The 26,637-nt window shown below is 47.7% G+C and overlaps 1 protein-coding gene across 1 annotated transcript in view; it reads right to left on the bottom strand.

Annotated features, from left to right (window-relative positions):
- The window catches only part of DROSHA (drosha ribonuclease III), a 401,585-nt gene that overhangs the window by 317,016 nt on the left and 57,932 nt on the right, over positions 1-26,637 (bottom strand). Inside the window, 1 exon segment of the mRNA XM_029587136.1 lies at positions 6,705-6,846. Within this exon segment, the coding sequence (XP_029442996.1) occupies positions 6,705-6,846 (142 nt within the window).

Here is a 26,637-nt window from a genome sequence, read left to right as displayed (position 1 = left end):
CACTCTTCTCCAATCATTTGGCACCACTCCTGTTTCCAGAGTTCTATTGAACAGGTCAAGCAGAGGATCTGCCAGCACATCTGAGCTCCCTCAGTATCCTGGGATGAACTTCATCTTGGCCCCATGGCCTTGTGCACTTTCAGTTTTCCTAGTTCTTCCCCATATATTCTCTTCCGTAAACGGATTTTCATCTATCCCATCTCCACCTACGGTCTTGTCAACCAGCAAAGATCCTTCTCCAGGGTCTTCTTTAGTGAACACGAAACTGAAATATTTAATATTTCTGCCATTTCTTCATCTCTCTCTATACACTGATCATTGTCATCTTTCAATTTCATAATATCACTTCGGACCTTTTTCTGATATATCTGAAAAATGATTTTTTTTTGCCTCTCTAGCTCTTTGGCAATCCTTTCCTCCACCTGACTTTCATGATTTTCTTCTTTGTCTCCCTCAATTTCATCAGATATTCTTCCCTATGTTCCTCATTTTGGGATCCATTATATTTCTTGAACGCTGTTCTTTTTGCTTTTATTTTATCTGCCGCCACCTCCTTTGAGAACCAGATTGGTTTCTTATTTCTCTTACTTTTGTTTACTCTTCTAACATATAGATTTGTTGCCTTTGTAATTGCTCCTTTTAGTCTGGCTCACTGTTGTTCCACCTCTCCCATTTTCTCCCAGTCTTCTAGTTCTTCCTCCAGGTACTTCCCCATTTCAACAAAGTCCGTATTTTTGTAATACGTGTCTGACTTCTCTGCATCCTATTTGCGATATCAAACCACACCCATTTGATGATCACTAGTGCTGAGATGGTCTCTCACCTGAACATTAACGACATTATCCCCGTTAGTGATCACCAAGTCAAGTTTCACATCTTGCCTTGTGGTTCCATTACCATTTGTTTGAAGAGAGCCCCCTGCAGGTCATCCACTATCTCTCTACTTCTGGAAGATTCCGCAGAAGGGATTCTCCAGTCTACGTCCGGCAGATTAAAATCTCCCATAATCAACACTTCTCCCTTCTTTTCCACCTTCTTGATGTCTTCGACTAGATCTTGTCTAGCTCTTCCGTTTGAGTCAGAGGCCTGTTAACCAATCCAGTAAAAATGGATGCACTATCATCTTTTTTTTTTGTTTGTTTGTTTTTTTTAAGTACAGCCCATAATGCTTCTTTTCTAGCCCACATTCCTTGCAGTTCAGTTTCTAGGTGGATCCTGGACTAGTATAGCAGAACTAATGGAAAGGAAATAAATTAGCAGTTAAGAAAATTTCTCCTATCTTGTCCTGCTATACCAGTCCAAGTCATAACAAGTGAGAAGTACCAAAACTCTTCCTATGCGGGTGGGTGGAAGCAAGGGCTGTCCAGAGAACCCTGCCACCATATGCTGTATCCTCCCTCATGAAAATGTCTAGCCAGCAATGCCACATGAAGGTGTGCAACCACCACCAAAAGACCACCCTGAAAATAGGCACCCGTGAAAGTACTTGTACCTCTGTCCTAGACACAGAATGCGCTCAAACCAAATACGGAGGCTTCTTGCCCTCCTTTATTCCATGAGAGAAAATAAACTTGGAAGCTACCTCTCCCTTACACAAACCACTGGACAGAACAAACTGTCTGAAAGACTTGTAGAAATCATTAGTGGTTTCAAGTAATGAAGGAAAAGCCTTCACACATCCAAACAACTGAGAAAATGATATTCCGCTCCATACTGCTCCCGGGAGAACATCGGAAAAGATCTGATTAATATGAAACAGAGTTTACATTCGAGAGAAAGGACAGAACCAGGCGAAAGCCATTGTATCTGCCAAAATCACCAGGAATGGATTCTGACAAGACAAGGCTTAGAGTTCTGAAATCCGCTTCACGGAGCACCTCGCAAAACAAATAGTCACCAGGAAAGCCATCTTCAAAGATAGATTTTTCAAAGGAATCTGCCTTAAAGGTTCAGAAGGAGCCCTCACAAGAGCCCTCAATAGCAAATTAAGGTCCCAAGTGGGACAATGGGCCGAAAAGGCAGCTGCAACCTCTTTACACCCCTCAGAAACAGAGTCACATCCGGTTGAGTCACTATAGAGAGAAGCCGTCTAACCATCCTCAGTAACACAAAAGTCACCACATACATCTTCAAGGAATGCAAGGCAAGCCCTTTGTCAAAGCCCTCCTGAAGAAAGACCAGAATAACTGGAACAGTGGCCCGCCAGGGAGACTCCGATCTGGACTCACAAAACATTTCAAACACCCGCCACTTGAGGATGTAAGCCAACAGTGACTTCAATAAAGTCAAAATCATGGAAGAAGAAGAATATCCCTTCCTGCGGAGCCTCCGCCGCTCAAAAGCCAAGCTGTAAGACAAAAGGCCTCTGAGACAACAGTCCCTATGACCCTGAGAGATGCAAGGTTTGGTCCACCTACGGATATATGAGATCCATGTCCCATGATCTTTGTGGCCAATCCGATGCAACCAAGATGACCCGGTTGCGCTCCAATTGTAGACTCTGCAGTAACCTGCCTATGAGAACCCACAGCGGAAAGACATATAGTAACACCCCCACCGGCCAAGGCTGCACTAGGATGTTGATTCTAGTCAAGCCCTGCTCCCTTCACCAACTAAAGAAGTGTCCCTACTTACATTCCGATGGAATGCCATCAAATCCACCTTTGGAGAGCCCCACCGATGACAAATAACTTGAAAACCATCTGGGCTTAGCTCCCATTTCATGGGATCCAACAGTTTGCAACTGAGGAAGTTTGCATGCACATTTTCCTGTCCAGTGATATGTGCTTGATCCTCCTTTGTCAAGGGGAAAAGGAACAACGTATCTGCTCCTGGTTCCCTCCTGCCAATTCACATACGCTACTGCTGTAGAGTAGTCATAAAGGACCTGCATGGCTCTCCCCTGAAGCAGCAGGAGAAAAATGCAGGATAGCCAAACAAACTGCCCTGGTTTCCAAAAGACTGATGGACCATGAAGTCTCTGCCTAGGGTGCAGGGCCCCTGAACCATTTGATCCTGATAATGAGCCCTCCAAACTGAGAGACTCGCATTAGGCAACACTAGAACCAAGATGGAGTGCCTAGGCTGACCTCCTTCCATAGATGGGAGAATGTCAGCCACCAGCAGACTCAGAGGAAACCATACCCTGTAGTCCTGGGACTGTGGAGACCAGCGCGATAGGAGACACCTAGAGTTGTCGCATGGGGGCACTGGCCCACAGAACCAAAACCAGAGTCGCTGCCCATCAGCTTAAGCACCAGCAAATAATCTCAAGCGAACAAAGCCAGTAGAACCTGTTGGAGTATCTTGCTCATTCTCTCATCTGTGAGGAAAACTCATCTGATCTGATATCGAACCGTACTCCAGGGACTGAGCAGGCTGCAGACTTTGGTTTTGGCAAAATTGACCACCCAAACCAAGCCCTCCAAGTCTTGAACCGCACTGCCTCCTGAGAGAATGGTGCCCAAATCAACCAATCGTCCTTGTACGGGTGGAACATGATGCCTTCGCGTGTGAAAGCCACAGCTACGATGACCATCACCCTTGGTAAAAACCCAAAACGCAGTTGCCAGACCACATAGCAATGGCTGGAACTGAAAACATTTCCACATGACACAAAACTGCAGATACCTCAAATTGTGTTCCTGGATGGGAATGTGTATATAGGCCTCTGACAAATCCAGAGAACACAAAAACTCTCCCTGCCAAACCACAGTGAGGACAGAGCATAGGGTCTCCATGTGAAAGTGGGTTAACTCACAGACTGCAGTTTACCCCTTTGAGATCTAAAATAGGACAAAAGGACCCATCTTTTTTGGGCACCACGAAATAGATGGAGCAGCGGTCCTGCCCCTGTTTGGACGGAAGAAACAGCACCACTACCTGCAGGAGCTACAATTTTAACAGCATCAAGCAAACCACCCACTGCTTAGCTAGAGTGAAACAAGGGAACACCACAAAAAATGTCTCAAATGGGCTGTTGCAAGTCCAAGGGCATACCCAGACCTAGAATCTCCAACACCCACCGATCGGATGTTATGTGGGTCCACTCCCTGTAGAACCCCTTCAGGAGGCCCCCCTACAGGAGTCAGAAATAGACCTGCTAAACCTCATGACAAGGCCCTGGTGGTTTCTGCAGGAGAACTGGAATCACCTCTCTGTTTTTAGAAACCATGAAAGGACTGACCTTGGCCTCTAGGCATCTGAAAATTAGATGAGATGGACCCAAAAAAACGTCTTTCTGGACATTTGTGCCAGTAGGCTCGAAAGTGCCCCCAACCTCTATCAGCTCTGTAAAAGGCCCATCCGTGTCCTCCAGGAAACTTTGGGGCCTAGGATCCCCCAGGTTCTTCACCAACTGATCCAAAACCTTAACGAATAGCACCCTGCCCAAACGGGTTAAGGACCAAGAATCCGCTGTCCAAGAATGCAGCCACAATAAATGCCAAACCACAACCAAAAAAGCCACCAACCAAACAGAACTCCGCAACAAATCGTAAAAAGGATCTGTTAAAAAGGCGGTGGTGGATACAATCCTAGTTACGTTCTTACTCTCTGGTAGCTGCTGGAGTCAGCAAAGGAGTGCACACACCACCACAGAACAAATGGAGACTTGGACAGCTGTCACCAAAGAGACAAACACTCTTCAAAGGCAGATCTGCTACATTGTTTTGAAGGGGTGAATAAGCATGTGGATAAAGGTGAACTGGTAGATGTTATTTGAATTTTCAGAAGGCGTTTGACAAAGTCCCTCATGAGAGGCTTCTAATAAAACTAAAACGTCATGGGATAGGAGATGTCCTTTTGTGGATTGCAAACTGGTTAAAACACAGGAAACAGAGAATAGGATTAAATGCTTTGTTTTCACAGTAGAAAAAGGTAAACAAGGGGTGCTTCAGGGATCTGTACTTTTCAATATATTTATAAATGATGTGGAAATAGGTACGATGAGTGAGGTGATCAAATTTGCAGATGGCAGAAAATTATTCAGAATAGGTAAATCACAAGCAGATTGTGATAAACTGCAGGAGGACCTTGCGAGACTGGAAGATTTGGTATCCATATGGCAGATAAAAATAATGTGGACAAGTGCAAGGTGATGCATATAGGGAAAACTAATCCATGATGTAGTTACACAATGTTATGTTCCATTTTAGGAGTTACCACGCAGAAAAAAAGATCTGGGCATCACAGTCGATATTACTTTGAAATCATTGGCTCAGTGTGCTGTGGTGGTCAAAAAAGCAAAACAGAATGTTAGGAATTATTAGGAAGGGAATGGCAAATAAAATGGAGGATATCATAATGCCTCTGTATGCTCAATGGTTAGATCACATTGTGTGCAATTCTGGATGCCACACCTCAAAAAAAGATAGAGTTCCTCTGGAGAAAGTACAGAGAAGGGCAACCAAAATGTTGAATAGCATGGAAAAGCTCCCCTATGAGGAAAGGCTAAAGAGGTTACGGCTGTTCAGGTTGGAGAAGAGAAGGCTGAGGACGGATATAATAGAGGTCTACAAAATCATGAAAGGATTTGAACGGGTAAATGTGAAACGGTTATTTACTCTTTCGGATAATAAAAGGATTAGGCGGCACACCATGAAGTTAGCAAGTAGCACATTTAAAACAAATTGGAGAAAATCTTTTTCAATCAATGCACAATTAAGCTTTGGAATTTGTTGATTTTGTTAGGGCAGTTAGTGTAGTTGCCCTTTCCAATGGCCTTGTCAGTACCAGAGAGGATGATGTTAATGCTGGGGGGACTTGCTATGGATGCTTATTTCTGCTCATTTTATTACCAGCACAGAGAGAGTGAGGAACGCGACACAGTTTCAGAAAGATCAAGTACAATTTTGTCTCAGCCCTGAAGTGTGAAGCCTTATCACCAGCAACCTGCAAGAAATGTTGGGAGCATTTACATTGGAATAGTGGCAGCAATTAGACAGGATGAGGTGCACACATGCCTCTGAAGGAAGTTCCAAACATTTAGCTCACCAACTTCTCAGGATAAATTCAGAAAGACAAACCAAAGATACATTTCATGGAACACATTCTTAGGCATACAGGTAATAAAGCAGTGGGAGAGGAAGAATAAGGAAGCACGAGAACATCAGCTGGCCAGAGAGAAATGTCACACAGCATCTGTCAGCCAGATGCCACATTTACACAAGATTCCCTGGCCAGTGCATCATCACTCCAGCATTTAATGGGCTACTGACTGAAGTGTTTGGGGATAAAAGGAAGCAATATGAACATGCTCTTAGGACTCCCCAGATTTAGATCCCCTGACTTAATGGGTGTATGGGTGTGTGTATGTGTGTGTGTGTGTGTGTGTGTGTGTATGTGTGTGCATGTGTGTGTATGTGTGTGCATGTGTGTGTATGTGTGTGCATGTGTGTATATGTATATGTGTATGTGTGTATGTGTGTGTGTAGCAGATTCAGATCAGGTTGGAAATTAAAGGAAAGATAAACTCTCTCCCTTAGACATCTCTCAAAATGTCATGTCAAACACATGCTCAGGATTTAAAACATTTATGATGTATGCATATTGTCCCAAAGTCTAAGAAGCAGATATGCAGAAGGAATCCATTCATATAAGATTATTGTGCTCGCTTGCAAAACACAAGCAGAAAGGCAGGATACAATATTTATCATTGTTTAAATTCAACACTCTCTCTAGTCTTAACAGGACATTGCACTTACCGAGCTCTTCGTCTAGCTTGGTCTTTGGTGGTTCCCATGGTGGTCTGGCTGCCTTAGCCCTTGTCTGACGCTTTCCCAATTCTTCTTCAAATTTGGCATATAAATCACGAAGTTTGCTGGTCCCAACCACTGTGGAATCCCCCTAAATATGACAAAGAAAAAGCATTGTATCGAGGTTGCTTCCACAGGACAGTGTGCAACTGGCCTTATACCTGGGTTCACAAAATTCATGTTCCTTGACTTTCTCTGAAAAAAATTACAAGAAGTTTAGATAAAGTTAAGAAAAGAAAAGATATTTGTATTCAAATTTACCCCAGCATTTAGGGGTGTTTACTTTACTTTGTTAAGATGAGAAAATATGTAGAAATGGTTTGATTAGAAAGCAAAAAAATACTTTTGGATTTTTATGAATCCTAGAAAGTAGGTAATGGAAATTTGTCAATAACCATTTGCAATACATAAAAAAAGAACCTGGTTTATTTAGTAAATCAAATAATTTTATTTTAATTTGCATAAAGTTGCTTACCTGTGTTCTCAGAGGACAGCAAGATGTCAGTCCTCACACATGGGTTGTCATCATCAGATGGAGCCCAATGCAGAAAAAACTTATGTCAACGTTTCTAGAAAACTTTTACTACGCACACTGAGCATGCCCAGCAAGCCCTATACCACGTATCCATACAGGGTCCCCTCTTCAGTCTAGTAACATAGAATTACGATAAAATAAAAAAAGGAGAAACCCAACTCCGTGGTGTGATGGGCAGGTTTCTTGAGGACTAACATCCTGCTGTTCCTCTGAGAACACCTGTTACAGATAAGCAACTCTGCTCTCTCCGAGAACAAGCAGCAAGGTGTAGTCCTCACACATGGGTGAATCCCTAATTACAAGCTGCTCCCCAACACAAAAGGGGACCAACAGACCCTCTAACCAGGTGCCAACGGGCACAACAATACCGGTTGCTGTTGGTGACAGAGGGGAAACAGCCTGAACCCAAACAATGGGCCCTAGGTTGGGAGAGTTGTGTTCTACACCTCAAACATGTTTCGGAGGACAGACTGGCTGAATCTACAGTTGCATTGGCCATCCCTAACCAGAAAGTAATGTGATCTGAACATGTGGAGAGAACTCCACTTGCAGACTTGCTGACCTCCTCCACAGGAACTGTTTACAAGTGGGCCACTGATGCTACCATGGCTCTGACAGAGTAAGCCTTGACATGACCCCCAAGATGCAGTCCTGCCTGGGCATAACACAAGGAAGTGCAGTCTGCTATCACTAGATAGTGTCTCTGTTTAGCAAAAAGCAACACCCAACCTATTCTTATCAAAAGAAACAAAACGTAGGTGGACTGTCTACGGGCTTATGTCTGCTTCCAGATAGAAAGCTAAGGGCTCATATGCAGTCCAAACTGTACAGTGTTCTTTCACCTTGGTGAAATCGGCAGGACGATTGATTGGTTAAGATGGAAATCCATCACCACCTTAGGCAGGAACTTAGGGTGTGTATGCAAGACCACCCGTCATAATAAAACTTAAGTGTAAGGTGGATAAGTCACTAAGGCCTGGAGCTCTGCTGACCCTGCATGCTGAAGTGACCGCCACCAAAATATGATCTTCCATTCAGGTACTTCAGGTCACAGGAGCACAGTGGCTCAAAGAGAGCTTTCATCAGCTGAGCTAACACCACAATGATGTCCCAAGACACTGCGGAAAGCCTTAGAGGAGGCTTCAACTGAAGCAGGCTCCGCAAGAAATGTACAACTATAGACTGTACAGAGATGGGCGTACCATCCACACTGTGGTGGTATGTGCCAATTGCATTAAGATAAACTCTGACGGACTTGGTTTTTAAGCCAGCCTCCAAAAGGCGTAGAAGGTAATCAAGCAGTTTTTATGTGGGTCAGAAGGGATCTAGGGCCTTCTGCTCACACCACACGGAAAACCTCCTCCACTTCAGTCCATAGGCCTTTCTAGTGGAAGGCTTTCTGGAAGCCACCAGGACCCAAGACACATCCACAGAAAGATCAAGTGGCTGCAGAATTAATGTTTCAATATCCAGGCTGTGAGCAACAGGGCCTGGAAGTTGGGATGCCAAAGCCTGCCTTGATATTGTGTGATGAGATCTGGGGAAGTCCCCATACTGATTGGTTTCTGGATGGACAACTCCCGTAGGAGTGGAAACCAGACCTGTCTTGGCCAATGAGGGGCTATGAGAATCACAGTCCTTCTGTCCTCACGAAGCTTCAAGAGGATATGCATACAGAAGACTCTTGCCCCAATGACAGGCCAGGGGGTCTGAGGCTGGTTTGCCATCTGACCTAGACAGGGAGCAGAACCGAGGTACCTTCCTGTCACAGAGGGGACGCAAACAGATCTACGTCCGGGCTCTCCCAGAGGTAGAATATCCGATTACCTACTACCTGGTCCAGGGACCACTCGTGGGGTCTGAAGGCTTGACGCAGCTTGTCTACAACCACGCTCGCTGTACTGGCCAGGTACATGGCCTGGGGCATCATTCCATGAGACAGGGCCCACGACCAGATCTGGACAGCTTCCTGACACAGGAGGTACGATCCCATGCCTCCCTGCTTGTTGACATAACACATGGCTACTTGGTTGTCGATCTGGATCAGGCCAACTTTGTTGGACAGCTGATCTCTGAAAGCCCATAGCGCGTACCTGATTGTCCGTAATTTCAGGAAGTTGATTTGACAAGAACATTCCTGAGTGGAACACAGACCCTGGGTGCCAAGCCCATCAACACAAGCTCCCCACCTCAGGGCAGATGCATCCGTGGCTAGCACAATTTGAGTAGGGAAATTCCGAAAGGAAATCCCTCAATTCAGGTTGGAAAGTACCTGTCATCAAGACAAGGATTCCCTGAGAGATGAGGTGACTCGTATGCAATCCTAGAGGCTCTGAGTGGCTTAGCGCTACTATGATCTCAGGGTCCATTGGGTTATACACATGTGTAAGCGGGCCAAGGGAGTGGCATGTAAGGTCACAGCCATGTGGCCCAACAGCCTCAACATGTGCCACGCCGATACCTGCTGGTTCTGTTGAACTTCTGCCACAATGCTCACCAAGGCAACTGTTCTCTGATGTGGCAGAAAGGCCTTGGTCTGAGCTACGTCTAGCAGGATTCCGATGAAGTCCATGAGGTGATGGACTAAAATGGGACTTTTGGTAGCTGAGGATGAACCCTACTGACTCCAACACCCAAATGGTCAAGCATTTGGATCTAGTAGCCCCTGCCTGAGATGTGCTCTTGACCATCCAATCATGCAGATACAGGAAAATATGCATTCCCAGTCTCCGAAGGTATGCTGCCACATCAGCCAGGCATTTTGTGAAGACCGTGGGGCAGACATGAGCCCAAATGGCAACACCTGGTACTGGAAGTGCTGTTTTCCCACCACAAATCGGAGATACTTCCCGTGACCGGGAAGATCTCAATATGGGTGTATGCATCCTTTAGTTCAAGGGAGCATAAACAGCCCCTTTCTGAGCTGCAGGCATTGTCTTGCCAGGAGCCATTCCTTTGGGTGACTCCAGGGATGTTACAGCTGTGTATTGCTCCATCCTTCTTGCCCAAGGCAGTCTCGGACTTTCATTTGAATCAGTCCATCTCCTTGCCAACTCTGGACAAGGTCATGGATGCCGAGGAATTTTTCCTTTTACTCTCCTTGGAAGTTAAGCGTGTCGTGCAATATCTGGATGTCTACCACCAGATGCAGAAGATCCGCAAACCACAGCCAACGTGGCCAATCGGGCACCCCCAGGATCACCCTACCCTGATGACATTTGATGCACTGCAGCACCCAACCTACGAGAGGCCACAGGGGAAACATGTACAGCAATAGGCATGCCGGCCATGATTGAATGATAGCGTCGATGCCCTCTGATCCGATCTCTCTTCTGCGACTGGAAAATCAATGTGCTTTGGCATTCGCTGGAGTCGCCATGAGGTCCACCACTGGTGTGCCCCACCTTGTCAGCAGCAAGTCGAAGGCCTCCACTAACAAGTCCCAGTCCCCAGGATCCAGACGCTGTCTGCTGAAAATTCCACCTGCACATTGTCCACTCCAACCACATGAGAAGCAGCTATCCACACCATATGTTTCTCCACCCATTCAATTCTTGCGCCTCTAGTGCCACCAGATGACTCTTCATGCTGCCCTGCTGATTGATGTACACCACTATCGTCGCATTGTTGGAGAACACTCAGACCGATTTGTCCCAGATGAGTGGAAGAAACACTATCAAGGCCTTGCAAACCACCCTGGTTTCCAGCCGATTGATAGACCAAGTCGCCGCTTCCGGTGACCATGGACCTTGGGCTGATTTGCCTTAACAAATCACCCCCCAGATCCCTTCCTTTCTCCAGACTGCGTTGAGACAACCACCACGAAAGACTGGACCTGACATCTTCCGGCAACGGTAAAGAAAGCTGAAATTCTTCCGACAGCAGATTCCAACAGGATAACAGAGCCCCCCCCCTGCAGAGGACACATGTGAGAAAAGGCTCAAGGCACAAAATCCAGCACAGACACCATGGAACCCAGCACCTGCAGGTAATCCCAGACCCTGGGCACAAACAGGTTCAGAGCTGAAAAACCTGACCCTGCAACTTAGGACTCTCTCCGTAGTCAGAAACACCTTCCTAGACGGGTAACGAAGTGAGCTTCCAGATATTCCAAAGATTGGTTCAGGCCCAGATGACTTTTTGTGAGGTTCGTCACCCAGCTCAGTGACTACGGACACTGTAGTACCCACTGGAAGGAAGGAGAGAGCACACTCCACCTCCAACGTTGCCCATATCAGCCAAACATCCAGGTGCGGGTACACCAGGATACCTTCCCTTCTGACAGCCACCGCCACCACCTTTGTGAAGGTGCGCATTGCTGTCGCCAACCCAAAGGAAAGAGCTCGAAACTGGTTCCCCCAGTACCATGGTAGTCGGCTCGAATGGGGATATGTAGGTAGGCTTCTGACAAGTCCAAAGATGCCAGAAACTCCCCTTTGCGAACCGCCACTATCACCATGTGCAACATCTCCATCTAAAAGTGTGGTACGCGGAGGGTCACATTAACCTTTTGCAGCTCAAGAATGGATCGAAAAGGCCCCTCCTTTTTGGGTGCCATGAAGTACACAGAGAAACGATCTTGTCCCATCTCCAGAAGAGGCATGGGAACAACAGCACACAGAAGCAATAGACGTTGCAATGTCTCACGCACCGCCTCCCACTTGCCTCAGTAGACGCAGCGGGAGATTATAAAGGAGTCTCTGAGTGGCCAAGAAAATTCTAAGGCGTAGCATTCTCTCACCATCTGAAGAACCCTCTGGTCCGACGCGAGTTTGGTCCACTCCTGGTAAAAGAGGGCCAGTCTCCCTCCGATAGCTGCTAGAGAAAAGTGGCCTACATGCCTTCATTCCCCGATCTCGTTTCCGCCCCCACCTTGGGACCCAGTTTCCCTCGGGGGCCTGTTTTGGGCTCAAAAGAACTGTAGTCAAGAACTCTGCTTTGAGGCCACCGGTGTCTGACTCCTGCCAGTGCGAAACCTCCTCACCTCCCAAAATTGAGAATGAGGTGGAAAAAACTTCTTGGGCTTCTTCTTGTCCTCGGGCAACTTGTTACTCTTCAACTCCCCTAATTGCTTCATGAGCTGCTCCAGATCCTCTCCAAACAGCAGCTTTCCCTTAAAGGGCAGGTTAGACAGCTGGGCCTTAAACTACACATCCGCCGACCAATTTCGCAAGCACAGGAGCCTCTTTGCAGCCACTGCCAATACCATGCTCCTGGAGGAAGTTCAAATGAAGTTGTACACGGTATCCGTCACATAAGCTGATATCGCTTCCAAGCGAGCCACTTGGGCTGCCTCCACAGTTGTTCCCCTTTTATCATGCTCCTTCTGAACCCAGCACAAATAGGCTCTCTGCATCAGACTCCCACAAACCGCCGCACACAGCCTTTTAAGGAGGATTTCTTATCTGATCCTGAATATCCTTCAAGGTCACTGCACCTGCCACAGGAATGCTAGTCTTCTTGGTAACTGCAGATACAACCGCATTCACCTTGGGGGGGGGGGGGGGCAGGGATCTTCCTTGACTCCAGGGTCTACTCCAGCAAGGGATACAATTTGCCATAGCTCTGGCTACCTTCAAGCCCGCCTCAGAAGATTACCACTCCTGATCCACCGACTTCTTCACCATCTTCAGCAACAAGAAAGCCTTAAGCGGACCCCACAATCCCTCCAGGACTGGGTTCACTCCCTCATTGTCTGACTCCTCCTGAGCGACCTTAATCCCCAGCTCCTCCAGAACCTGAGGAATCAGTGGGCCCAACTCCTCCCTGTGGAAGAAGCAGACCACCTGAGTATCATCCCCGTGAGCCACCAGAATCTTGTCTGGGTCTGAGTAAATAACTGATTCACACTGATAGGATCCTGACGTAGATCCTGTAATGGATCCAACACACTGGCAGGGTCCCTGACGGATCCACCAGATCCAGATCATCCATCTCATCAGATGTGTCCTCCTACATCGCAGACCTCTTAAGACCCAAAAGCCTCAGGAAACCTCCTGATTCTGCCTACTTAAGCCTGTCGCCCGGGACTTCCTAGCCAAAAGCCGCTTGATCCCAGCTCCCTTCCTGACCAAATATGATTTAAGCATCAAAAGGACAAAATCCGGTAAAAAAAGATTCCAGATCTGAAGAAGAGGGGCCCGGATCTGCATCTCCCTGCGCCTGTTTCTTTGCCCTGCTACCAGCAGGGTCTTTTCTGCAGGAAAAAGCATGGGAGGAGAGTCCAGAGGCCCTGAAACAGCAGCCTGGCTCCCAGCACATGTGCACAAAATTGCCGCCAGTTCCTCAGACCCCCCCCCCCCCCAGAGCTCCAAAACCTGCCTCACCGAAAAACAGGCTAGTCCCAGCGACGGCAAACTTTCCCACGCAGCGCGGGAAATGCCATGCCGGCAAAAAGGTGGCCTAAAAATAAACCCTGCCTTCGAACACTGCAGGTGGCGATGTCTGGGTGCTGAACAAGCTCTCCCAGTCCCACACACACAGCAATTTGGCCCCTCTTACCTTGAGCTGCTTCCTGGCAGCAAAACTGAACTCAGCTGCTGGAGCACAAGGTAAAGCTGCTCTGTCACCCTTTTTTTTTTTTTTTTTTTACAAAGCAATTAAAGGGATACACACACAGAAGGGAAAGAAAAGCTGAAAAACTTCCCTACTTCTGCAAAGAAGGCTGAGCCCAGGCCGGCGACAGAGATCCAGAGGGGATGAGGCAGACAGAACCACCGAATATCACCTCCCCCCGACGATAAGGCCAGAGCTATCCCAGGGATCACCAATCCCCTGCTCACCCTACTCTACCCAAGGGATGGCCCATGAAGGAACCTAACACCTCAGGGAGGCAAGCTTTTTCTCTATAACATTTTTTTTTTTGAAACTCCAGACTTCAGGACCTGTAATGGATCCAGCAACACACCAGCAGGGTCCCTGTCCAGATCCACTGGATCCCTCTGTACCAGGTTCGGATCATCCGTCTCATCAGATGTGTCCTCCTCCACCTCAGACAGAGAAATACTGAAGGACTACAGGTGGCACTCTCGGTTATGTAGCAGTGCCTCAAAGCTTTATTCTCTGCCTCCATCTGCTGGTAGGGATGCATAAATCCACTCGTCTGGACTGATGTGGGGTACGAACAGGAAAGAGAAATTATAAATCGAGAATGACTGAGAAGATCCTTTTCTTGGGTAAGATGAGTATCCACATTGATTAAAATCCCAGAGCTTTTCTGTGAGTAGCATATCTGAAGTTTGAATAAAATGTATCACTGAAAATTCAGAAACTTGATGCTACAGATTTAGTGAACTATCGACCACTTTTGAATTTGCCATTTCTCACGAAAATCGAGAGTATGGTTCAGAAGACCCAAAGCAGAGTTGCGTACCAGTAACAGGGGCTCTCCGAGGACAAGATATCACTCCTCACATACGGGTGACATCATCCGATGGAGCCTGGCACAGAAAACTTATATCAAAGTTTCTAGAACTTTGACTGAGCCTCAAAGATGATATCCATGGCATGCATTATATCACGCATTCACATGGGGTCCCTTCAATCTTATAACAAAGGTAAACAAATGAAGTGAAGACCCAACTCCATGAGGAGGCGGGCAGGAATAGTCAGGACTGACATTCTGTTGTCCTCTGAGAACACCTGTTACGGGTAAGCAACTCTACTTTCTCTGAGGACAAGCAGGATGGCAGTCTTCACACATGGATGATCTCTAGCTACAGGTGGCTCCCAACAAAAAAGGAGAACAAAATCAGTGCCAATGGGCACAACTACCATATTTTTGTTGGCAACAAGCCTTTCTTTCATATTATATATACCAAGGAGAGGGCAGCCTGAAATACAAACAATGTTCCCAAGGCGGAAACAGAGATGGGTTCTGCAACTCAAAAAAGTTTCTGAGGACAGACTGGCCAAACATGATGTCATGTCAGCCATCTCTGACCAAACAATAATGTAATGTGAATAAATGGCGAGAACCCCATGTGGAACATTCCATGTCAAGTGGATCAATTTAGAAAATCATCCACGCTTCACCTTCAAATTGAATAAAATTTTGTATAGATGTTCACTAGGGCCTCAAATAAAACTATGCAAAATTTTTCGGCTGGACCTCTATTGGTTCCAGAGTTAGAGGCAGCTGAATGAAGGTCATTCTTAAGAGTACTGTGCTCTGCGCAACACAAGACGGTCATGTTGTCCAGGCACTGCAGCCAAACAACACCTGTTAGGGGCCTGAAATGTTGTGGATTATTACATCCTCTGGTGCTAAGTTCCTATGCAAACTTTGGAATCTAATATGAGTTTGCCACCCTTTTATGGGCCAGTAAAGTACATGACAAATTTTACAAAAGAAATTTAAAGCCTACTTTGACTCCTCATTGCGCCTGATGTATATTTCGATTCAGGCCATAATTAGATCAGTAGTCATGGCCCACGACATACATCTAGGATTTTCACTAGGAAACTTGGCTGCTACTACTCCATCTAAGAGCAGTTGGTTTCAATGTACTCTCTGGATCTGTCTGGTCGAAAGGAGTGTACAGAACAAACAGCACACCAGCTTCTTCCATATTCTGCAATTGCACTGCGAGAAACAGAAAGAGTAAGACAAAAACCCGCAATCTGAGGGCTCCACGAAAAAAGAAAGACTGAAGGGCCTCTCTCCCTCCTCCGCATGGACGCGTGGCATAATACACGCATGGGCCTACTCAGTGAGGCACAGTCAAAGTTCTAGAAACTTTGACATAAGTTTTCCAGGCCAGGTTCATAAGATGTCATCCATGTGTGAGGACTACCATCCTGCTTGCCCTCAGAGAAGCAACATTCAGTAAAAATAAAATAACACTAACAAAAAAAACCCCAAAAAAACTTGATAATGGTTCAGTTTTAATGCTCTGCATGCTTCTTTGTCATGCTGCCTAGTCCTGGAATATCAGCCTGCATAAAACAGGTGGCAAATATGCAAATTTTCAATATACATTTACAGTCAAGTATATTTTGAAAATTATCCCACCAAACCTATCTGCACATAATTACATCTGCTATTAAGCGCAGGAAAAATGTATGCATATATTTTTGGAAATGCAAAGATATACTTGTATATTTGAACCCCTCCCCATCTCCTTTACCAGGAAAACCTCTGCTCAGTCCAGGCAAAATTATGTGCCAACAGGTGGTCAATGCACAAGTTTACTCTCATATCAGGTACACAATTTTGTAAAAGACCATTTCTGTAGGTAAAGGAGAAATTTAAACTTACCTGATAAAGCAGAGTTGCTTACCTGTAACAGGTGTTCTCCTAGGACAGCAGGATGTTAGGCCTCACATATGGGTGACCTCATCAGATGGAGCCCAGCACAGAAAACTTCTGTCAAAGTTTCTAGAACTTTGCCTGGCACACTGAGCATGCCCAGCATGCCACTATCCGCGCGCCCACGCTGGGTTCCCCTTCAGTCTCGTTACAGAGAATCACAAAAAGAAAATAAACTTAAATGAAACCCAACTCCGTGGGGTGGCAGGCAGGTTTCGTAAGGACTAACATCCTGCTGTCCTAGGAGAACACCTGCTGCAGGGTAAACAACTCTGCTTTCTCCTAGGATAAGTAGGATAGTAGTCCTCACATATGGGTGAATACCTAGCGGTAGGCTGTTTCCGAATGGAGAGGACCAACAGACACCAAACAGCTGCCAACAGGCACAACAACCTGGGTGCTGTTGGTAACAAAGGAAGACAGCCTGAAACTGAAAAACAGAAGAGTTGGGTTGAGACCCGAAAAAGGTTACGGAGGACAGACTGGCCAAAGCTATTATCCTGGCAGCCATCTATGTCCAAGCAATAGTGAGCTGCAAATGTATGGAGAGAACTCAACTTGGTAGCTCTGTAGGTCTCTTTCACGGAACCGCTCGCAAGTTAGCCACCGAAGTTGCCATGGGCCGGACAGAGTGAGCCTTAACATGGCCCTCAAGCTGCAATCCTGCTCACGCATAGAACGAGACACAGTCCGCTAGCCAGGTAGACAGGGTGTGCTTGGCCACAGCAACTCCCATTCTGTTCTTATCAAACGAAATGAAGAGTTGTGTGGACTGCCTATGGCCTGCTGTTCTTTCAAGGTAGAATGCCAAGACCCTCTTACAATCTAAAGTATGCAAGGCCCGTTCACCTGGGTGCGAATGAGGTCTAGGGAAGAAGGTAGGCAGGACGACAGACTGGTTCAGATGGAAGTCCGATAGGCAAGAACTTAGGGTAAGTATGAAGACCCACCCTAATATGAAAGAACTTCATATAAGGTGGGTACATAACCAAAGCTTGAAGTTCGCTGACCCAACGTGCTGAGATGACTGCAACCAAGAATGTGACCTTCCAGGCAGATATTTCAGGTCACACGTGCACATAGGCTCAAAGAGATCCTTCATGAGGTGAGCAAAAATCACATTAAGGTCCCAGGACACAGGCGGAGGGTGCAGAGGGGGCTTCAACTGAAGCAGACTGAAGCAGACCATGCACAAACTGCCTGACCAGGGGTTGCACTGAGATGGACGTACCATTCATCGCATGATGATATGCCCCAGTGGTGCTGAGATGAACTCTGACAGAGTTGGTCTTTAAACCAGCTTCTGACAGGTGTAACAGCTTCGGGGTGGAGCAGGTAAACAGATCCAAATAATGCGGCTCACACCAGATGGCAAATTTCTTCCACTTCAAGCTGTACAACTTTCTAGTTGAACGCTTCCTGGAGGTAACCAGAATTTGGGATCAATCGTTAGAGACAGGGGCTGCAAGAATAGCCTTTCAACATCCATGCCGTCAGAGACAATGCCCTGAGGTTTGGATGGCACATCCTACCCTGATCCTGCTTGACTAGGGTCGGAGAAGTGCCCAGACTAATCGGATTCTGGACAGAGAGGTCCTGCAGGAGTGGGAACCAAACCTAACACGGCCAACAGGGGGCTATGAAGATCATGGTTCCCCAGTCCTGCCGGAGCTTCAGGAGCGTCTTCATCACCAAGCAGGGGCAGAGGATACGCATACAGAAGCCCCTTGCCCCAATGGCGAGCAAAGGCATCTGGTTTGCTGTCCTCCCAGTAAAGGGAGCAAAAGGACTCCACCATGTCATTGCAGCGGGAGGCAAACAGATCCATGTCTGGGGTTCCCCACAGACGGAAGACCATGTTTTCTACTGCCAGGTCCAGAGATCTCTTGTGAGGCTGAAATGTCCGGCTGAGCTTGTCTGCCACTATATTCTCTGTCCCCGCCAGATAGACGGCTCGAAGCAACATGTTCTGAGAGTTGGCCTAGAACCAAATCTGAACTGCCTCCTGGCACAGGAGGAACAAGCCTGGCCTACCTTGTTGTTGGTCTGAATGAGGACCAATTTGGACATCAAGCGGTCTCAGAATGCCCACAGGGCTGTAATGGATCGCTTGGACTTCTAGGAAGTTCATTTGGCACTGAGCCAACCACAGGCCCTGGGTGTGGAGCCCTTCCATGTGGGCACCACACCCCAGCGTGGATGCATCAGTGAAGACAACTTGGAAGGAGGGGGACTAAAAAAGAACACCCTGTTCCAGATTGGCTAGGTCCTCCCACCAGGCCAAAGAAATCTGGAGCGGCAGGGTGACACATATACACACACTGAGGTCCTGGGAGGCCTGCCGCCACTGGGACCAAAGGATCCACTGCGCCCTGCACATGTGCAAGCAGGCAAAGGGAGTGATATGGACTGTGGCCGCCATGTGACCCAAAAGGCGGAGCATAAAACAGGCAGTGAACCATGTGCTCCGATGCACCAAGCTTGCCAAGTCCATCAAGGTGAGTGCTCGGTCACAAGGGATATAGGCCTTGCCCTCCACCGTGTTCAGGTGGATACCAATAAAATCCAGGCGCATGGACGGAGTCAGCTGGGATTTCGGGTAGCAGATGACGAACCCAAGAAACTCTACACCTGAATGGATAACCACAGAGACTGGAGTGCTCCCTGTTGGAAGCTGCTCTTGATTAGCCAGTTGTCTAAGTAAGGGAACACCTGTGCCCTTAGACGGCGCAGGTGCGCTGCCACTGGTGCTAAGCATTTGGTGAAGACGCGTGGCACCGAGGCAAGGCCGAACGGCAGCACCCTGTAAAAATGCCTGGAGCCCACCAGGAAGCGGAGATATCTCCAGTGACTGCGGAAGATCTCGATGTGCTCGTATGCGTCCGTGAGATTGAGGGAGAAAAGCCAGTCTCCTCCCTGTAAGAGAGTAATTGGAGTGCCAAGGGAGACCATCTTGAACGTCTCTTGCTTGAGAAAACAATTTAGAGCACATAGGTCTAGAATGGGATGGAGTCCCCCGGTCCCCTTGGGATCAGGAAATAACGGGAGTAAAACTCCATCCCCTATTGCCATAGAGGAACTGGCTCAACTGCCCTGGCATGAATGAGGGCGAAGAGCTCTGACAACAGGATCTCCTGATGGGGGAAGACTGACCCCAACACTGGCACGGGGGAGTGTCCCCAGGCACATTCACAAAGTTTAAATCATACCCTCATCAAACAATAGATAGGACCCACTGTTCTGATGTGATCGCTAACCAGCGATTCAAAAAGAGGTACAGGCGGCCTCCCATTGGTGGATCTGGCTCCTAGGGTATGGTGACTATACTTGTGCTCCCTCTCTGCCAATCAAAACCCCATAGCAGGACTCGGCTGAGGTCCAGGCATCTGCGGCTGCTTGGAGCGACCTCTAGAGGGCACCCGCTGAGAATGCCTGCGGGAGACTGGAGGATAATATTTCCTCTGATGGTAAAAAGGCCTTCTGGCCGGGGGGGGGGGGGGGGGGGTTTGTCCAAGGTCTAGTGGAAAGATGCTGTAGAGCCACAGCATCCCAGACCTTATCCCCAAAAAGGTTATCCCTGTACAGGGGAGGTCCATAAGTTTCTCCTGGGCCTCTGGCCGGAGAGCAGAGGCTCTGGGCCAGGCCATTCTGCAGGCTCTGATGCCCACTGCAGCCATGCAGACTGATGTCTCAAAAACATCATATGTGGAACGCTCCTCGTGCTTACCACACTAGAAGCCCTGCTAGACAAGCACTAGGAACGCTTCCCGCTGCTGTTGAGGGAGGCGGTCTGCCAATTTCTGAACTTTTCTCCAGAGGTTCCGGGAGTATTGGGCCCTATAATAACTGGTAGGAGGCGATATGGGCTATTAACATCGCTCCCTGGAACACCTTCCTACCCAGCGCGTCCCATTCCCTATGGGCCCGACCAGGAGACACAGAAGCATGGGTGCGGGACCGCTTAGCCTTTTTGAGGGCAGATTCCACTACCACCGACTGGTGGTGTTACTGGCGCCATTCAAACCCAAGGGACTTCTGAACAAGGAAGATGGCATCAGCCTTCCTGTTTACCGGAGACACGGAATAAGTTGCTCCCAAATGCGCAGGAGCAACTCCTTAAAAAATTAATGTATGGAAACAGCTACCACTTCCTTCGGTGTGTCCACAAACTGGAGCACTTCCAGCATGTGGTGCCTAGCATCCTCCTCAGTGAGAAGCTGGAATGGAATGGACTCCGTCATGGTCGGACAAAACCGGCAAAGGTCAAGTCCTCTGGAGGAGATAGACACTGTTCCTCCAGAGGTGATGTTTCCGACAGGACATTGGAGGAGACATTAGAGGAGGACTGTTATAATTAGTGAGGTTTGGGTGGACCCTTGGACACTGTGGCAGCTGACCACTCCCACGGGGGGAAGCCCTGTGAGAGGCCACAGGTCAGGCTCAGCTTAGGACACACAAACACAGAGATTGATCTTTTATTAGACAATGTGTTGAAGCCACCAGAGGTGGCAGTAGTGAGCAGTAGAAGTAGCCTGGCTGGGCTAGTGTCCCTCAGGTGCTGGAACAGCGACTCCTCCGGTAGGCAGTGCTGTAGTGGAAAGAACTGAGAATAATGAGTACAGTGGAATATGCACAAAGCCCCAGTATGGAGAACCCCAGGATAGGGAGAGCAGGCCCTCGAGGAGCAAGTACCTGATCCCTGAGAGATGAGAGGCTTGAAGGTAATGTACTCACACAGCGGTTCCATGTAGGAGATGGCACTAGGGCTGGGATAGAGGCAGGCCCTTGAGGAGCAAGTACCTGGTTCCAGGGAACAGCTCTGAGGTGAAGATGGTAGTACTCACTGATGTTGAAGATAATGAATCCTTCCAGGCAGAAGAGAAGGTAGGAGCAGGCAGCGAGTCAGGGAACATGGGCCCTCGAGGAGCGAGTACCAGTTTCCTGATAGCTACCTGAAAAGCAAGTGAGGCCCCCGAGGACTGGGTACCCCGTTAGCGTTAAGAGGAGAGGCAGAGTAGCTGGGTACGGAGAGTGAATCCTATCCGTAAGATTCCCCTTGCTAACTCAAAGGCTAGCAAACATTCTAGGCTTTAAATATCGGGCAGCGTGACGTCATCACAGGGGGACGCCCCTGAGGGTCGCACCAAGTAGGAAATAAGAGTAAAGGCCACGCGGTGCGCGCGCCCTAAGGTACCAGCGGAGCATGGTGGAAAGCAGCACCCAAGCCAGTCCGGGGACGCCGGAGAGGACGGCAGGCAGATGCCGCAGCAGCCAGGCGCCCATCCACAGCAAGAGGATGTGCAAAGAAAGAAAGGTAGGCGGAGTGAAGCCGTCGGGAAGGGACGGTTGCAACAAGGACTCGGAAGTATCGTCGCCTGATGGGTCATATGGGGCTTCCTCCTTACTGAGATCCCCAGGAGAGGTCAGCGGGGTACCTGTGCTAACTGCCCATGGTCTGGGCCCCGGAGATACCAGGGGCACCAAGGGCACTGATGACATCAACAGCACAGAGGTCCCCGAAGGGCCCAGTGCTGGAGCCGGGAGCCATAGTCTAGGCGCCAGAGGCCCCTGGAAGCGCCGAGCCTACCTCCTCGGAAGAACTGGCTATAGGTATAGATCCAGAGGGGGAGGCAGCAATGGCCACCAGGGGACAGAGTAAGCCCCCGACATCAGCTGCATAGGGAGGACATCAAGTAATAAATCAAGGTGCTCCAGCAACGGTGTTAGGATCGAAGGAGTGGGTTCCGGCATCGGTGGAAGCAATGACAGGGACTGCGGTTCGACACCCGAGAGCTCGGAGCACTGTCAACTGAACCCTATGATCCCAGCTTCGCCTCAAAGTCCTCTGTGGACAGGGCAGGTGGAGAAGGAGCAGGTGCCTCCGGATCGCCCTCGAAACGAGGGGGATCGGTGCCCGGCACAGACATAGGTATCGGTGGGGAGCGCCTCGAACTCCCAGGTGCAACTGAGGGTGAGGCCTGGACTCCACAGGGCCACTTCAGGGGCAACACAACTGATGCCAGCGCCGTCCAGGAACTGGAGCCATGCCCAGATGGTGATCTTGATCTCCGGTGCTCGGCCCAGACTTTCCATGGTGCCAAAGAGGATGAAGAATCAGACGTCCCGGAACAGGAGGACCCCAACAGTGGTCGATCTCTGGCACCCCTCTCCAGAGGGGGAGCTTAAGTGGGATCCCCTCAGCCTTATGGCATCGACATGCCGGACTCCGCGTGGAGGGCCCAGACTTCTTGGGGCCAAAAAGTTTCTCCATTTTATCTAAACATGCCTGACGACCCTTGGGAGTCATCTGGTTGCAAAACGGCAACCCCGGACATCACGCGATGCCCCTAAGCAAAGAATACAGACTTTAACAGACCACAAAGAAGGTAAAAACTTACCATGCCGCCCACTGACTGGGAGGAATCAGGGAAGGGGTCCCCACACGAAGGTGGGGAAAAAATTGCAAGGAAAAAACCAAAGAACTCTGAAGACCGAGCAGAGCTCCATCACCGCGAGTCAACTGCATCGCGGAAAGAAAGAGACTGAAGGGGGACCCTGCATGGCCACGCGGATAGTGGCATGGGCATGCTCAGTGTGTCAGTCAAAGTTCTAGAAACTTTGACAGAAGTATTCCATGCCAGGCTCCATCTTATGATGTCAAACATATGTGAGGACTACCATCCTGCTTGTCCTAGGAGAATCTCCTGTGCTTGAATCCAGCCAGACCAGTCCAGACAGATAGGTTATGCTCACCAATTAGCAGATCGAGACAGAGACTAATAGATTGGCTGATGTCACTCCTCATAGGCTACTGTGCTGATCTCAGCCTATCAATATTTCTTGTAAAAAGCTAAACAATTTTCCAAAACTTTCCTTCCCCCAGCCAGGGACCTTTCCAGAAGATAAAATAGATTGAAAATAGTCAACTTACCACCACATTGGAAAGAGAATATAATCACGCTTTCTTCCAATGTACAAACTGGTGAAGAAGCACATGTTTGGCAGAATGGGGGGGTCATGGACTGGACTAGCAGGACTCAAGAAATGGAAGTTATCAGATAAGTATTAATTTCTCCTTCTTCATCCAGCCAGACCAGTCCAGAGGGGATGGGATATAACCAAGCTAATCCTCAAATGAGAGGGAAAATGGAAAATTGGTTCTTAGCTGCTAATTTTCATTCCTGGAATACCAGATAAGTCCAGATGTCTGGGTTTTGCCTCCCTACCAGCAAATGGAGACAGAGAAGAAAAGCTTTACTGACACTGCTACTTAATCTAGTGTGCAACCTGCAGTCCCTCGGTATGGCCTGTACCCAAGCCAAAATGAGATTAATTATAACCAGAATAAACTTGAAACTTATAATTTGGAACCTTCACCCCTCTCTCAGACCGAGCAGCAGGGATCCCTGACCCAACTAACAGACACTAGAACCTTCTGACCAGCAAGCCACTCTGCATTATTTATTTATTTATTTAGCACTTTTATATACCGATTTTCCAGTAAACAGAATTACTAATCAAGTCGGTTTACATTCTAAACAATAACCATGACAAGAGGATGTCTTACAATAAACAGGTAGATTGAACTTGGATAAAAATAATTGGGGTTAACAACATAAAGTAAAAGATATGGGGCCTAATGTAGGCTGGAGTTAAGAACAGGTGTGGGCATAAGGCTAGGTTTTTAATATTGCTCTCTGGGGGTTACCAATGAAAGGGATCATAGGTTGGAATACACATAAAAGCTGAAGTTAGGAGAATGCTTGGTTGAATAACCAGGTCTTGAGTCTTTTCTTAAATACAATAGGGCATTGCACTAGTCTGAGGTCTGATGGGAGAGAGTTCCAAAGTTTGGGACCGGCAGTGGAGAAAGCTCTTTTACTTAATGCTGTCTTCATCGGTGGGACCTGTAGGTTGTTTCTGTATGCTTGTCTCACTGGTCTGGATGAGGTGTGAGGTTGAAGAGGGATCTTGATTTCGAGTGGGGCGATGTTATGTATAGCCTTGTGGATAGATGAGAGTGCTTTGAAAAGTATTCTGAATTTGATAGGAAGCCAGTGTAGATTTTTCAAGATGGGTGTTATATGGTCTCTTTTGTTTTTCTTGGTTAGAATCCTTGCTGTTGCGTTCTGCAACATCTGTAGAGGTTTTGTGGAGTTAGCAGGGAGGCCAAGTAGTAGTGAGTTGCAGTAGTCGATTTTACTGAGAATGATTGCTTGTAAAACTGATCGGAAATCTTGAAGATGGAGGAGGGGTCTCAATCTTTTTAAGACTTGTAGTTTGAAAAATCCATCCTTTATGATGTTGTTGATGAAAGATCTGTAATTCATTTGGTTATCTAATATAACTCCCAGGTTTCTGACTTGTGGGGATAGGATTAATTGTGAGGCCAGGTTGGTGATAGGTTGTGGGTGGTTTCCATCTTGGGAAATGAGAAGGTACTCTGTCTTGTTTTGATTAATAATCAGATTGTGACTTGTCAGCAGGTTGTTGATGGCATGTTGGCATGAGTTCCAGAAGTCCAGAGTTTTATGAAGTGAATCCGTAATAGGAATCAGAATCTGATCATCGTCAGCGTACAGGTAGTGGATAAGATTTAGCTTGCGGAGGAGCTGGCAGAGTGGAAGCAGGTATATGTTGAATAAGGTGGGTATATGTTGAATAAGCAGGTATATGTTGAATAATGTACATACCAAAAACAAGAGCAGGCTTCTCAGAAATGGGTGGGTCTCTGGACTGATCTGAGGTATTCCAGGAACAAAAATAAGCAGATAAGAACCAATTTTTCTTTCCTGTTCATACACCAGATCAGTCCAGATGCCTCGGATGTCCCCAAGCTCCCTTAAACTGCATGGGAACGTGATAGCCCTGCTCGCAGCACACTTTCCCCAAAATACAGCTGAATCTGGAGCCCAGACATCCAGCTAGTAATGTCTAGTGAAAGTGTGCGACTTCCATGCAGCTCAACATATTTCTTCCAGAGAAACAAGCTGACATTCAGCCCACCAGGTTGCCTGTGCCCAAGTACAGTGAGCCCACAGGGCCCCAAGTGCTGAATTACCCTTACGAATATACACCAATCCAATCACTTCCTTCAGCCACCACGCAATAGCAGCCTTGGAAGCCTTAATCCTTTTCTTTGGTCCACTCCAAAGCACCAAAACATGATCCAATCTCCAAAAACAGTTGGTAACCTTAAGATACCTCAACAAAGCTTGACGCACATCCAACAAATGACGCTCTTTCACATGAGGCGTAGGCGAATCCAAGTTTGAAAACAAGGGGAGTTCCACTGTCTGAGATGAAAGGTAGATATAACTTTTGGCAGAAAAGAAGGCACCATGCGCAATGAACACCCTCCACCGAAATCTGCAGAAAGGGGTCCCTACACGACAATGCCTGAAGTTCTGAAATCCTTCTGGCAGAACAAATAGCCACCAAAAGACCACCTTTAGCATCAGATCTTTTAGAGATGCCCTCTTCAAGGATTAAAAAAGAGCTCCACAAAGTATCCACAGAACCAGATTAAGTTTCCAGGAGACACAACTTTTTCACCGAAGGTTGTAAATGCTTTGCCCCCCGAAAAAAAACCTACCATATCCAGATGTAATGCCGGAGAAATTCCTTGGACCTTATCCCAGAAATAGCCCAAGGTTGCCACCTGTACCCGAAAGGAATTAAAAGCCAGATCCTTCACCAGACCTCCTTGCAAGAATGTCAGAATATGCGAGATCAACTCCTGGGTTAGCTGTATGCTCTGCTGCAGACACCATGCCTCGAATACTCTCCACACTCTAAAATAAGCCAACGATGTGGACGGACGTCTAGCTTGCAGTAAAATGGCAATGAATCCCTTGGATTAACCCTTCATCTTAAACGATTCCTCTCAAAAGCCAGGCTGCAAGACAAAAGCAATCCGCCTGTTTCAAAAATATTGGATCCTGACACACACTTTCTGCAGGTGTCTGAATCTTAGCAGCCCGTCCACTGCCAAGTTTACTAGATCTGCAAACCATGGGCATTGCATCCACTCTGAA

The sequence above is a fragment of the Rhinatrema bivittatum genome, chromosome 2 (assembly GCF_901001135.1).
Source record: "Rhinatrema bivittatum chromosome 2, aRhiBiv1.1, whole genome shotgun sequence".
Classification (NCBI taxonomy): domain Eukaryota; kingdom Metazoa; phylum Chordata; class Amphibia; order Gymnophiona; family Rhinatrematidae; genus Rhinatrema; species Rhinatrema bivittatum.
Note: the sequence above shows the minus strand (reverse complement) of the source record. Positions and strands in the feature narration are given on the sequence as shown.